Source organism: Python bivittatus, unplaced genomic scaffold, assembly GCF_059951505.1.
Source record: "Python bivittatus isolate LINGU-HERP-01145 unplaced genomic scaffold, Pbiv_v1 ctg000700_np1212, whole genome shotgun sequence".
In the NCBI taxonomy this organism is placed as follows: domain Eukaryota; kingdom Metazoa; phylum Chordata; class Lepidosauria; order Squamata; family Pythonidae; genus Python; species Python bivittatus.
In genome coordinates, this window is record NW_028277098.1 from 73,863,657 (window position 1) to 73,879,719 (window position 16,063).

The 16,063-nt window shown below is 39.3% G+C and overlaps 1 protein-coding gene across 7 annotated transcripts in view; it reads left to right on the forward strand.

Moving 5' to 3' along the window:
- The window catches only part of CHD6 (chromodomain helicase DNA binding protein 6), a 146,506-nt gene that overhangs the window by 53,912 nt on the left and 76,531 nt on the right, over positions 1–16,063 (forward strand). For all 7 annotated transcript variants that reach the window (XM_088154339.1, XM_025166561.2, XM_025166647.2 and 4 more), the window contains one exon: positions 6,824–7,341. In XM_088154339.1, the coding sequence (XP_088010465.1) occupies positions 6,824–7,341 (518 nt within the window). The remainder of the gene's footprint in view (positions 1–6,823; positions 7,342–16,063) is intronic.

Here is a 16,063-nt window from a genome sequence, read left to right on the forward strand (position 1 = left end):
AAATCAAGGAGAATTAATAATGCAAAAGGAACAGAGTAATTGAGACTTAGTAGGAATTACACAAATACATATTAATAGGGCAACTTTTATTAAGAACATGTGCAGGAATACACTTACTCTGACTTTTAATAGAAATAAGGTGAGTAGCCTTACAATATGTTAGACTATTGACTCATATTGTTCTCATATGGTCCTGCAGAAACTGAATGGAAGTAGCTCTCAAAGTTACAGGAAATAATTTTGATAACCTTCCTTGTAGGCACACAAGAACATAAGCAGTGCCCTGCTGCATTGGACCCCTAGTCCATCTGGTCCAGCAGTCTGTTCTTATAGTGGCCAACCAACTGCATAAGGAAGCCCACGTGTCCCATCAGATAGGCTTCAGTCACACTGCCATCAAGGCTAATAGCTAGGTCCTAATGACAGAACTGGGATCTTATCCTGCAAAGAATGTGTTCTAGTATTGAGTTTTGCTTTTTTTTTCCCCTCCAGGTTGATGCAAGTCTTTTTTCTCTTTCATTGTTCAAATTAAGCAACATTTAAATTAGTGCATGGGTTTTTTTGAAGATGTTGAATGGTAAAATTAATCAACATTGCATTAAGTGTTAAAAACAACTACAGTGGAACCTCGGGTTACGAATTTAATTCGTTCCGTGACTCTGGTCGCACCCCGAATTGGTCGCAACCCGAAGGAAATTTTCCTATAAGGTTCAATGTAATTACCGTTAATCCGTTCTGGCGTGGAGGACAGGGAGGCAGCTATTGCTTGGAGGGAGAGTCCCCCTCCCTACAACCACGTGTCAGGGGCGGAAAATGGCCGCGGACCACGTGTCAGGGGTGGAAAAATGGCCACGGACCACGTGTCAGGGGCGGAAAAATGGCCGCGGACCGTGTCACGGGAGGGAAAATGGTCGCGTATCCTGTTCGTACCCCGAGGCGGAGTTCGCAAACCAAGGTAAATTTTTGCGGCCGGAGCTGGTCGTAACCCAAAAAGTTCGTTAACGGAGGCGTTCGTAACCCGAGGTACCACTGTACTTTACTTATTTATACATGGTTTTATATGTCACATACTCCCTAGGTCTCAAGGTAGTTTACAACTACAATAGAAAAATATAACATAGTGAATCTCTTTATAAAGAATTATCTATCTACAGGCAGCCCTTCCACCATCAGCTCCCAGATACTCTATGGCATAATAAGGTCTTAAGCGCCTAGGGGCTTTCTATATCTGAAGACGCAAGGTGTTCAAGAGTGCATGGGGAGCCCCTGAGAAGGTTTATAGTTGGGATACCGCTTCTCCCACTTCACATGGGGTGAAGAATCTCAGCATACCCTCCCTCAAATTTTCCAGTGGGATTATACTTCTCTAAGGACTTGGGAGTTGAGCCATATAGGACAGTGTTGGCGAACCTTTTGGGCTTGACATGTAAAAAATTCAGAAAATGCCTAACTTGACTCTGTTGGCATGTCACCCCCCCCGAACAAGAGAAACAATTATTTACGTATTCATTTATTTTAAAAAAGTACAGTCCAATCACGTGTGGTACTATGTATTATATAAAGAAACATCAAATAATTACAAAAATGAAATACAAGTAAAACAAACTCAGTTTCTTTGGTAACTCAAACATGGAGAATAGTTGTTGTCGCATGTTGGTGAATGCTGGCATGTAACCCAAAACATGGCATGTCACCTTTGATATGCGTGTCATAAGTTCACCATCACTGATATAGGACTATGAAGGTAGTAACCAAGACTTTGAATTGGACTTGGAAGCAAACTGGTAATCAGTTCAGCAATCAAGGCATTGGTATCACACTGCTATAACTACTGTACCTGGGTAGCAGACAGGCCAGTTCATTTTGGACCAGTTATAGTTTCTGAGTCTTGCCCAAAGGCAGGCCTATATAGACTGCATTGCAGTAACCTAATGAGAGTAACTTGTCAGGACTTTCTGATCCAAAAAACCCTCAATTGCTGCACCAGCTGAAGCTGGGCAAAAGCCCCTGGGTCTACTCTTGCTGCTTACACATGCACAACCATCCCATCATATTTCCATCATAAAACACATATATTCTTCCCAGGAACCCTGCAAGGAGCCTCTCCCTCCCCACAAATCTTTTTCCCACTACAAGTAGTCCTTTCTTAGTGACTGCTCGTTCAGCAATCAAAGTTGTGACAGAGCTGAACAAGTGGTACTTACGACTGGTCCTTGAAGTTCCAGCCATTGCAGCACCCTTGCAGTCACGTGATTGCAATTTGGGTGCTTGGCAACCAAGTAGCAGTTAGGTTTGCAGCATCCTGTGGTCACGTGATTGCCATTTGCAACCTTCCCTGCTAGCTTCCCACAAGCAAAGTCAATAGGGAAGCTGACAGGGAAGATTGCAAGTCACTCTGGAAAGCCCTTGGCTTTCCTGCACACTGCGCCACCCCCTCCTTCCCTCAGACTCTCTGCGTTGATATGTACTGCGACACTCCCTCCCCAACTTGGCTGCAGCCTGTGCTGGGCTTCCTAGGGTCTCCTCACCCTCCTGCAGCACCCTTGCACTCCTTACCTGGGATTCTCACTGCTTCCCAGTTAATGACCCATGTATCTTGGGGTTATAGTGGCAACCAGGACTGTCTGGATTGCTGCTGTTAAGTGATGTGGTTACGTAATGTTGTGCTTTATGACCGCATTGCTTAGCACCAGCAATTCTGATCCCAATTGTTGTCATAACCCGAGGACTACCTGTAGGTTTGAAATAGATGTCCTTCTGTACTAATTCCAGCAGGGACCTTTCCTCCCCTTGTGTCCCTCATCTGTCTTCATGGTGATATCATCTTGTTGCCCCTTCCAAGCACAAGGCACAAGATCTGTTTTCAGTCCACCCATGGCCATGGCAGTGATGGTAATGGTGGTAGCTAGGATGTAACATCTCTCCAGGGGCCTTCCAAATAGTTGTCCAATTTCATCTCAGCAGCTCCAGTGATCTTTCTTTGTTGCCATTTTTATTAGTACTCCTTCTCCTATGCTTCCAGGGAGCCTGACAGCAATTCACAGCTGCTGCTGCTGTCCTAGCGGGCTCATCAGATTGACTGGGTTAGCATAGTGCCCTTCCAGGCCCTTTACCAAGTTCCTGTCACTTCATAAAGGCCACCCTTTCACTGCTGAGGCTTCTTACTAGCTGACTCACCAATGGTTGCCACCATACCACTGGTCCATCTTCATTAGTTGCACTTAGTGACACTGGAGCTCTCATTCTACACCAGCAGTCCTTACTTGCTGTTTTTGCTGCTCATTGGTAATAAGAAGTGCTCTTTCATATCAGCTTATCAGCTTTCCCAGTGCCCTTGTCTTTCTGTCTCTTCAGTCTTCTCCATCATCCTTCACTCCACCTTCTGATACTTCATTAATCTATTCCCTACATCACAATCTAATCTCACACCCAGCCACCTTCTAACCTCTGTAAATACCTTTCCTTTCCCTTACATCGAAGCACAATGTATAGAGTTCCCTTTTGTACCCATTAATCTTTTCTTGTTCCAACTGAAAAATAAGATCCAAAAAGACCCCTACTTTCACACTGATGGTGAACTACCTTGGATGTCATGTAAAAGAAAAAAAAAGTGTGCATTTATTCCATATGCAAAAAGAGAAATTGTGTACTTGTGCATCTGTCTTATGAATAGAAAGTTTTAGAGAAATTTATAGCTATTTGGACTCTTATGAACATCTCAGGCATTGTTGGTTCATGTGAGAATTCATCAAAAGCAGAATACATTGTCAGGTTATGGTTATCTCAGACACAGGTAACACTTTAGGTGAAGACAGGGACCAAAAATGAATCAGTGTTGAGAGCAAGTCAGGAGTTAACTGTTATAGTATCATGCTAGGTTTGGAAGATAGCAGGCCCTGGCTTCAACAGAAAGGCCTTCTGCTTAGAAGGGCCCAACAGCCACACTACGTAGGTGAAGCCAGTCTAAATATTAATATTTTATTGTCCCAAAAGGTACAGCGTGTGGCAGCTTGCACAGTTGAGGATTTCCAATTTCAGGATTTCGTATACCAGAGACCTGGAAGGCGAGGAAGGTGAAGATAGTGTTGAAGGGTGAATTTTGATACAGGGAGAATCAAGATTCCATATGTTAATTTCATTCCATTGCATTCCAAAAGCCATACTCCAGATCAGACAATAGCATTAGTTAATTCAATCCAAGATGCATTTTGAAACTTTCCTTACTTATTTATGCCTTTTGTATAAGAGCTCACAATCAAAATTATTTTGATAGACTTTCCACTGTCAAGCTGAACTTACTTTGAGATCCTAGGCTTACTGGGAGGAAATATTCTAAACTTTTTAGACATATACTTTTCAACACATCCCAGTTCTAAGGGAAACAATTAAAAAGGGACTTTCAGATTTACATTCACCAGCTCTGAGGACCCAAAGTTTGCAATCCTCCCAGTACTTCCTCCATCCTCCCACTCCCTTCAGCCCATCCAGTTTGAAAATCATCTTCATAGCTGTTCCAGTTGTAAAGGCTAGAGGGGAGTACTTTTTGGCTAGGTAAAGGCTGAGGGAGTACTTTAAAAGCAATCACTACATTTGGCCCCCAGTAATATTGGTAAATGCATTCATGAACAGCATTAAATAGTTTTGACTTAGCCCTGATTCTGAAATTCATTTTTGTGGGGTTTTTTACCACCTGGAATATAATTTGCAGAACTATTTTTTAAAATTAAATTGCAGGTAAAAGGATTTACATACCAGACTAAGCCATAAACCATAACTTACAAATCATTGTGGCTGGGCTTACCCAAACCTTAAGTCAAAAGCAAACCAGTCATCTCACAGTTTAGTACAGTGCGTGAAACTAGTCTCTTTGTATTACATACTGTATTGAAACTGTTCTTGAAGGGTGTGTGTTTTGGTTGCTAAGCAGAAAATCACATGACCGGTCGCTAAGCAGAAAATTGTGCGACCATGACAGAATTACAGTGTCACTTCCCAGTTGATTGTTAAGCAATGCACCACAGTCATTAAGTGAGACATCACATGACCATGACTTCCAATTTTACTTCCATATTCTCCATTAACTCTGTTGGGAGCCAGTTATAAAGCAGATGAATGGCGATCACAAGACCGCAGGATGCTATGACAGTTGTAAATGTGCACTGGTTGCAAAGTGCCTGATGGCGATCATGTGACTGCAGGATGCTGCAATGGTCATAAATGCAAGGATTGGTCGCAAAGCTGTTTTTGTTTTTTACACTGTCGTAACTTCAAATGATTGCTAAATGAGGGAGTCAGTAAGCGAGGACTACTTGCATTATAAACATTTTGGGAAGAAAGTGCATAGGGAGAATTTCCAGTTCTGAAGATTTGAAATAATCAGAATAATCTTGATTTCAATGAGATTTTTGTCCAAATTTTGTTTAAAATTGAACCCTTAAGTTCAAGGCCAGCATTTTTCAGCACTTATATAAAAAAAGAAGAAGATTAAGTTCTCCACAGAATGTGTGCCAACTTTTATTTCAGTTTCCAAATAAAAGCAAAGAGGTGCTAACTACAAAACTGATAATCACATATGCTAAAACACACACAAATCTGCCAAATGCAGTAAAAAATTTCACAAAACAAATCACATAAGAATTGTTTTAAAATAATTCTTACTTTAATACCTTACAGTAATGCTTTATCTTTACCTTATTTCTTTATTTTTTTTTCCTTTGGAAAAGTTATAACCACTAAGACTGGCCACTTTGACTAGATTGTTATATGTTTCATGGATTCTGGTCATAGAGTTCTTTGACATGGCCTACTGAAAGCAACACAATGGTTGGGAAAATATTTCAATTATCACAAGTGGGAATAAATGATCAAATTCTTCTGAAATATAGTGTTATTAGTTAAAATGTAGTCATTATAGGGTACTAATAGCAGTTGAACCAGGTCTTTTACCATAATACCAAAAGTTATCTTTTACACTCTGCTTAATACCTCTCATACATAATCATGCTGGTGGGTTTTTGAAGTTCTTGCTAATATTGTACCAGAGTGGAGGATGGAAGTAGGTTAAGAACAGATATGTACAGGTAGTCCTTGTTTAGTGACTGCTTTGTTTAGCAACTGTTCGCAGTTAGGACAGTGATGAAAAAGTAATTTTACTACCAATCCTCGCATTTACAACCTTTGCAGGTCTGTAAAGCAAAGGAAAGCTGAAATAAGTTCATAAGCACAATCTCGATTTTACTTAGTGACCACTTTGCTTAACGGCCGAGTTGCTGATCCCAATTGTAGTTGCTAAATGAGGACTACCTGTATGGGCATAATTTGCAGTCTTTCATTAAATTCTAGATGTTATTTCTCCATTGTTGTAAATGTTCAAGAAGCTACATCATATATAACAACTTACAGTGTTTAATTAGAATTCTGAGTTGGGCAGTTCATAAACTTTTTAATATGCAAGTATCCCCCATTCTTTTTTGGGGAGACCTGGAATACATGTTTATCAGTTCCTTATTAAGGGCCTTGAAGCAGTAAAGGTTGCTGGGAAATGGACTGTTTCTCTCATACATCCTCATCTCACACACATTTAGGATTAGACAAAGTAATAGGCTAAGTAGTCTAACGGTTGGATATATATTTTGGAGTTAAGAAAGATTACTGGGTGAAGCTTTCTGCTGCCTTTCTCCAAAATAATATTTGTGAAACAGCTTTTTGAAAAATTATATATTTCCTTTACTTCATTATATACTCCCGTCAAGAATGGTTCTTTGCCAGCTACTAAATACTTCTATTTACAATTATATTTCTTTCTGTTCTTTTTTTTATATAGCTGCCAAATTTTAAAGTATTGAGTCATTCCCCAATGTCTGATGCCTCCATCACGTTTGAATGCAAGCCACGGTCCCCTTTTGATGGAAGTCCAGATCAGGAAGATTTGAGTGACTTGGTGACAATCTCTGACTTGGCCAGTGTGAGCCTGGCCCACAAGGACCATCAAGATGTGCTATCTGTGGAGGTACCCAGTGAGACTGTGCAGAATATGATAACCTGTCATAATGGGATGCAGGACGATGGGGGTGGGGGTACTGGGGTAAAAAAGAAGCGAAGGAAAAAAGAGCTGGGGCAGCAGGAGCTGGGCAGTGAGCAAGAAGTAAAACCAAAGAGGAAGAGAGAACCTAAGGAACCAAAAGATCCCAAAAAGCCCAAGGAGCCCAAAAAACCCAAGGAGCCCAAGCAGGAAGGGGCCAAGAAACCCCGGAAGCCTCGGGAGCCTAAAGTCCCAAAGGAGTCCAAAGAGAAGAAGAACATCTTAGAGACTTCCTCCAAAGCCAAGCCCAAGAAATCCAGGTTGGTATGGTTCTTTGATACATAAAATTGCTTGTTTGGCAGTACAGGTAGTGCTCGACTTTCGACCATTCATTTAACAACTGTTTGAAGTTACAGTGGTGCTGAAAAAAGTGACCTATGACTGGTCCTCGCACTTATGACCATGACAGCATCCCTGTGATGACGTGATCAAAATTTGGATGCTTGGCAACTGGCATGCGTTTACAGCGGTTGCAGCGTCCTAGGGTCATATGATTGCCATTTGTGACCTTCCCAGCCAGCTTCTGACAAGCAAAGTCAATGTGGGAAGTCAGATTCACTTAGCAACTGTGTGATTCACTTAATGACTATGGTAATTCACTTGACCGTAGCAAAAAGGTCATAAAATCAGATGCGACTCACTTAACGACTGCATCACTTAGTGATGGAAGCTCGGGTCTCAGTTGTGGTCATAAGTTGAGGACTACCTGTAATTTTCTTCTGGTGGAGTATATCCTAAATGTGAAGGGTCTTTACTGGTACAGCTGAGCCTATCTTAGAGGAGCATTAGTGCAACTTCCTTGAATTGAGCTTGTTGAGGAAGTTATATTGGTGCATTTTTCCCTTCCTTTGGGAGAGTTTCCAGAATTTTACTGCCTAGAGAAATTCTTCTAGAGCTTAAATTTATAGGGAAACTCTTCCACTGTGTACACACACACACACATATACACATAAGGAACCAAACTCAAATCAAATCAATAAGGTAAATAAACATACCAAATAAATGGTCTCAGCAGATATAGAAAAGGAATTGTTTTCTTGTATTGCAGAATAAATATATCCATTTGGTGACATTTGAGTGTCAAAGGCTGCACTTAGTGGATTTGGACATTGAGGACCAAAATACTGTAGATAGGAGTGATGATGCAAAGTGTACAATGTTATTTCATGCATTTTTATATTATATTGCTAGAATATATTTGCAGCGCATGTTGTAGGATCTGAATATTAGAAGCATATGGGTACTTTAGGAGTTCACAAAATTCATATGTACTAGTAGAGTTATATTAATTATTAATTTAGAATCATATAACTGTCCTTTTGATGTAGCTGTTACAGCTCCTTTTATATTTGTGGGGGGGGGATTACATGGAATTTTAATGGAGTTGTAGTACTTGTTTTCAACTTCATTTCGCCTAAATTCCTCATTGTATATAACCACAGTGCTGTGGAAATTAATTTCTCATGATGATGGCTTGTTGATGGTCAGCTGGGAAAAAAATTTCTCTGTGGTTGGCTCTGCCATGGATGTCCATGGGGGGACAAGGGGTATGATCACATGTGTGTGGTGATGTCAGCATGCAAATGCCATGACTTACTTGTGTGAGATGGCAACATTCAAATACATAAAAATAGCATATGCGTGATTATATTATTGCATGATCATTTTAGTATCATCATGGATGTCAGTGGCTCTGCCTTAAATTGTAAGATTGCCCATGCATAGCATGTACTACTAGAAAGCAACTTCTATCCTCTGTACATATGAAAGTAATCTAATTCTCATATTTTAGTTGACTTGGCAATTATGTCTTGTCTTGAATGTCACACCCAGTGGTTTGAAAAGAATAAATGCAATTGTATTTGTGATCAGTAACAGGATTCACTAAAGCTTGCTTTCTGTGAGACCATTTTGCATAATGACTTGAAAGTCTAAGTGGGGAACAAATATTAGCCTCTTTATCCAACATTATCCCTCTTTCAAATTTCATAAAAATTGAATAAGACAGATTGTTGTCCTATAGTTTACTTGGTGACAGAATCAGAGATAAAACCCAATTTCCCAATTTAACTGTGAGGCAGTTTCTTTTATGTTTTTTAGTGGTGTTAAGCCATGATGGAGAAAAGTGCATGTCTTAAAATTACATTTCTGGCTATGTAAACTAGTTGTTTTAATTATGAATGAATTACTGATTTTGAGAGAAATGCATATAATTGATAGTTGCCTCAAGCCTTTGCTGCTGTGTCTACCTTTGACCTGGCTGAAGATATTGGCAGAGCTGGATAACCTGTTGCACTTATATTGTTTGTATGCTTGAAAATTTATATGCAAAGGTGCTTGATTTGGCAAGGATTATTAATTTGCACTGTGCACAAAGTTTAAGCCTCACAAGCATGTACAGGTATTCCTTGTGATAGTATTAGTGTTTGTTACTTAAATTAAAAATGTTACCTCCTGTTCTGCAATAGCCAGAAGCTGATAATACTTATTTCTATAGGTCAGTTTTTTGTTGGAATTCAGCATGCATTGTATATAAAAAAATTACGCTATCATGAGAGTGGAATTGAAAGACGTTTGAAGGCACACAATGTAGGTTTAAGTATGAAGCTAAACCATATCACCTGTGTAATTCTCCTGAACATCAAAGAGTTGTCATGACTCTCATCTTGAACTCAACATTCAGCCCAACTCAGTTGGAGAAGCCAACCAGATTAGCTGGGCCAGGAAGTATTGTGGGATATAGACTGTCCATACCTGGCTTTTCATACATCCCTGTGCTGAACCGATTGATACTGGCATCAATCTGGAGGGATTTAATTGTGGAGCAATGCTGGGCTTCAGGCCAGAGGACAGTGTTTAAGTCTTGGGAAGGAGCAGATCCGAGAAAGAGTAAACGGTTCTGGGAGAAGCAAAAAATCTTTATTGGAGCAAGTTCCTCACTCTGAGCTCTCCAGGGTGCTGCATCAATGGGCTTATCTTGCTATGATGCCCTCTGGCCTTCTTACTAATTTCAGACCAGAACCATATTATAAATACCATTTGATGTTTATGGAAAAAAAGTGAATTTGGTTAATCTTGAAGAGGCTCTGTGAAATAAATATGCTCAGCCGTATATACTTATAATGGTTTCTAACCATGCAAAAAGATGCAAAAGCTATTTCTTGTTAAGAAAAAAACTTAAATTATTGTACTAATTAGATTCTTATCAATGAGCCTTAATGATTGCTGCAAGCTGTGCTCCTGATGTTTGTGGGCAACCTGCTGGTGACAAACTGATCACTGTTGCTGTTTCAGGACTCAGAAACATGGATTCAAGTCCTTTGATTCCTTCAAAACACATGTTCAAATGTAGATAGCTAAGGAAAGTTGCTTCCAAAATGTCAGAGTAAAACATATATGCAAATAGAACCGTTGCTGCAAATTCTCTAAGCGGCTGGTAATCGTGGCATAATCTCCTCTAAATTATTTTTAATCATAGTGAGCTTCAACATCTATGAATGGAATGGTTGTTAATTGTAACTACAGAATCAATGTCTGGGGACTTATTACAAAATTGAAAGCACCAGCAGCACTGCACTTCCACAGCTTCTGATGAAATTAGAAGCATGTCATTAGCTCACACCTGCCCTAAAAAGTTCTTTTATGAGAGTTATTCTTTACATACCTGCAGCAAATAGCAATGTCCTATAAAACTGTGGCATAAAGGTCTGATGTGAAAATAATATTAAAACAGATCAACTGTTTCTTACAAAACAAGCAGCAAAACTATACTCCAGGTTAAAATGCAGGACACTAAAGATCAATTTCCCGTAATCCTTGTGGATATTTTATTCTTGATTTCTCCATGAATTGGTGCTACTCTTCTGTTTCTTATTTGGTACAAATGCTGGTATCAGATATGCGAAACCAAATGAATGTAAACCTGCCTGCTATCTAACTATATTTTGCAGATATTGATGCACTAGCACAAGCATCATTGTTCAGCAAAGGGTATTAGACTCTTATTATCTTTTACTTGATATGAAAGTCAACTACATTTTGGGTGATGTTGAAGAAGACATTCAAAACTAGACATTTGTCTGAGAAGCACTGTAGGAAATCTGGCTTGGATTGACCTGATTATGTAATCAGGGTGCATATACAGAATATCCTTTTTCTCAAGTACATGTTTTATGAATAAAATACTCTAAATGAATCATACAGAAGATTATGCACTTTCAGTTGGTCTCTGATCAAGAAGAGATGAAAGGAAAGAAAAATATAATTAGAAACTTTCAATTTGGCCCTGTCATTCACATAGCATTTTTTAAAAATAAAGTGGGACACAAGGACAATAACTCTCTCCCACTGTTGTTTCCCAGCAGCTGATATTTAGAAACATGCTACCTCTGTTGAAGATAGCATTAAGCTTGCAAGAGAAATTGATTTGAGGAACTTAAAGACTGAGTATCAATAAGGGAATATTGTCACATACAAGACAGTGACTGGAAAATTAGTTGATCAAGCTGTAGAGGATGAAAGAAGGGACCTAATGGTTGAGGCATTTGGAATAGATCCACATTGAACACTGTGGGTGTTCTCTGGAACTAAACACAGTTTTGGATGGTGACAAATAAACACGTACATAAAATGTTAAACCTTTCTGCGATTAGTGAGGATTCCTTGCGTTTCCATTATTTGAAGATCTGGGTTACACATTATGCTTCTTATCTGTAAAATTATATGCATATATGCAGAACTTATTTGTAAACGTTTAAGTATATACCCCAGGGAGTCAGAATTGTCTCAGGCTTCTCACAGCAGCTAATATGCAGCTGCTACTATATAATATATGAAACGACTACAAGGCTTTCCTTTTTAACTTGCTAAATCCACATCCATGTGAATTTAACCAAACTAGCCATTTTTCATACCATAGTAAAACAGATGAGTTTTTAGGTTCCACAGCATGGGGCCTGACATTCTGAGAAAAACAACACAGTGGGTTCATTCAGTATGGCTATAGAATAGTAGACTGTTGGCAGCAGTTTGCAGGTACCCTCCTCCCAGACCATGATCCATTGTATTCAGGGTGTGTGAAAAGTAATACTTTCCCCATTTTTTTTTTTAACCAAAGAACATCCAATATAATGACAAATTAGAGCAACAATGATGCTTTTGCAGAAGTGCTACCGTTTTCCAGCAGCTCTGGACATGTTTATGTCCAGCCTTCATGTCCAAAGGGGAGAAGGTGGATATTTTTTCTTGATATGCATAAAAATATATGCACATAAAGAAGAATTTCATTTTATTTGCAGTTTATTTTTATCACTTAACAGATGATATGCACAATATCGGAGTGATAAATAATGGACATAGGACATTTAGAATAGATAATTCTAGCTACCCTTTTTATAATATGCACAACTGCCAGGTATTCTTTTCAGAAAGAAAATAGAAAAGTGTTCCACAGTTAAGTATCTTTGTTTTTTTCCCCACTGGAATTTTTTTTTTTGCATCTTGAGGGAAATGTTTTAACTACTATCCTTTACTTCCATTTATGAAGATGGAGGATATATAACAGGATCTCACTGTTAACATCAGACAGTTTGCAATCCAATTAGCATAGCACTTGCTCAATCCTGATTCTTTTTGTTTGAAGAACACCCAAGTGAGTCAAATCACCTGTCCATTACATCCATAATTTCCCAGTCACCTTTCACCACACCCTCTTTGTTTCTTTAAAATATCCCATTTTCTACTGCACAGTTAACTTTATTGCAACCTTAGTGGATAATTTACTTCTATATGGAATTTCAAGAGATTTATGGTTTTGGTCACGGCTAACTTCTGTATCCTCATGTTCAAGATTCTATTTTTTTCAAATAGTTGGGTGAGAACTAAAAGTGTCTTCCCTAATATCAGTTTAGAAGAAAATATTTATTTTCACATTTAGTTATTTGTTGAGTTTACTTATTTGCTATTTATATTTATTTGTTAGATTTATCTCCTGCCTTTCATTCAGAAGGTCAAGGTGGAGCACATATGGAATATGTGCCTTAATCAGATAATTATATGAGGATGTGGGCAAAGATTCCTCTAGAAATGGCATACAAGAGAACAAAGTGGTATAATTATATATATGTGAAATACCCATGAGCTTGCTTTATGTATTAGCTAGGATTTTTTAAATGGTTTGTTTAACAAGCCATAATCGCCTAGTTCACACATATTGCTAGGCCATAATGGATAGGTTTGTACTTCATGCTAAGCCAAAGAACAACTAACTTACGGTGGAGATTGGTGGCCAGAAGGTGGATCCTGGCCAGCGAAATCTCTCCGGAGAAAGGAGAGATTGTGAGATTGCTCACATGTACTCTGGAGAGCTGCTCCTCATGAGTAGACTGCAGGAACCTAGGTTTTTGCAGTCAGCTGGTGAGCCGAGTGGCTTGGAGTCGAGGGATTCCAACTAAGCTCCCAGTTGTAATGTAGCCTATGTGGACATAAATCTCCAAGCCTCATTTCTTAATCACTTTTGGAATTGCTTTTTTACTGTTTTACAAATATTAAGAACCTTTGGAACAGCAAGTTTTATGGCATTCACTGGGTTGAGTTTCTTCAATCCTTAGCGAAAGAAGTTTTAAGTATGAGTTTAAGGACTTAGAAGAATTCTTTTTGGGGGGAATAAATGGCAAAAGAGTGATTAGAGTGTTGTTTTTGGAAAGTTATAAATGGACTAGGGATCCAGATGGATTTGAAATAAGATTTTGAAATTAATTATAAGAATCTTTCCTGTGGGAAACAGCTGTTGTTTTGAATTCTGGAAAAAAAAAAAGATAGGATGGCACTTTGAAGGTTGGACACTAGAGAGAACCAGAAGGAATTAAAGATTACAATTAAAGAGAAGAACACTTAAATTCGACTTGTTATACAGAATGGAGTGAAGTACTTTAACATTGGATATATTGAAGAATATTTGTGAACAATGGACTCAGAAGTTAATTTTAAGAATGTCTACTGTTATAGATAGACTGTGTGTACAGGTGAAACTCGAAAAATTAGAATATCGTGCAAAGTTCATTTATGTCAGTAAGGCAACTCAAAAGGTGAAACCAATATATGAGATAGACGCATTACATGCAAAGCGAGATATGCCAAGCCTTACTTCGGTATAATTGTGATGATTATGGCGTACAGCTTAGGAAAACCCCAAATTCACAATCTCAGAAAATTAGAATAGTGTGAAAAGGTTCAATATTCTAGGCTCAAAGTGTCCCACTCTAATCAGCTAATGAATCCATAACACCTGTAAAGGGTTCCTGAGGCTTTAAATGGTCTCTCAGGCTGGTTCAGTAGGAATCACAATCATGGGAAAGACTCCTGACCCGACAGTTGTGCAGAAAACCATCATTGACACCCTCCATAAGGAGGGAAAGCCCCAAAAGGTAATTGCAAAAGAAGTTGGATGTTCCCAAAATGCTGTATCAAAGCACATCAATAGAAGGTTATGTGGAAGGGAAAAGTGTGGAAGAAAAAGGTGCACAAGCAGCAGGGATGACCGCAGCCTGGAGAGGATTGTCAGGAAAAGGCCATTCAAAAGTGTTGGGGACTTTCACAAGGAGTGGACTGAGGCTGGAGTTAGTGCATCAAGAGCCACCACACACAGACGGATCCTGGACATGGGCTTCAAATGTCGTATTCCTCTTGTCAAGTCGCTCCTGAACAACAAACAACGTCAGAAGCGTCTTACCTGGGCTACAGAAAAAAAGAACTGGTCTGTTGCCCAGTGGTCCAAAATCCTCTTTTCTGATGAGAGCAACTTTTGCATCTCATTTGGGAACCAAGGACCCAGAGTCTGGAGGAAGAATGGAGAGGCACACAATGCACGATGCTTGAAGTCCAGTGTGAAGTTTCCACAGTCTGTGTTGATTTGGGGAGCCATGTCATCTGCTGGTGTTGGTCCACTGTGCTTCATTAAGTCCAGGGTCAATGCAGCCGTCTACCAGGAGATTTTGGAGCACTTCATGCTTCCTTCCGCAGACGAGCTTTATGGGGATGCTGACTTCATTTTCCAGCAGGACTTGGCACCTGCCCACACTGCCAAAAGTACCAAAACCTGGCTCACTGACCATGGGATTACTGTGCTTGATTGGCCAGCAAACTCGCCTGACCTGAACCCCATAGAGAATCTATGGGGCATTGCCAAGAGAAAGATGAGGGAGATGAGACTGAAGAATGCAGCGGAGCTGAAGGCCGCTATTAAAGCATCCTGGTCTTCCATAACACCTCAGCAGTGCCACAGGCTGATAGCATCCATGCCATGCCGCATTGCGGCAGTCATTGCTACTAAAGGGCCCCAAACCAAGTACTGAGTACATATGCATGCTTATACTTTGCAGAGGTCCGATATTGTTCTATTTCCAATCCTTGTGTTATTAATGTTATGTAATATTCTAATTTTCTGAGATTGTGAATTTGGGGTTTTCATAAGCCGTACGCCATAATCATCGCAATTATACCAAAGTAAGGCTTGACATATCTCGCTTTGCATGTAATGTGTCTATCTCATATATTGGTTTCACCTTTTGAGTTGCCTTACTGACATAAATGAACATTTGCATGATATTCTAATTGTTCGAGTTTCACCTGTAAATGATGTTATGGAAGAGGAACAAGTTTTACCAGACTGAAATTTGTTTGAATGTGGGTTTAAAAATGACAAGCTACAAGAATGATTTGGAAAAAGATGATATGCTGGATATAAAAATGAAACCGGCTGATATCTTAATAATTAAAAGGGATATACAAATAAAAAACCAGAAAAGTGACTTGGATAACTTTCCTATATTGTATTTACAAAAGAGACCTAGAGATTGTCCTCAACTTACAATCTTTCATTTAGCGACCATTTGAAATTACAGTGGTGCTGAAAAAAGTGACTTATGAACTGTCCTCGCACTTACGACCATTGTAGTGTCCCCGCAGACATGTGATCAGAATTTG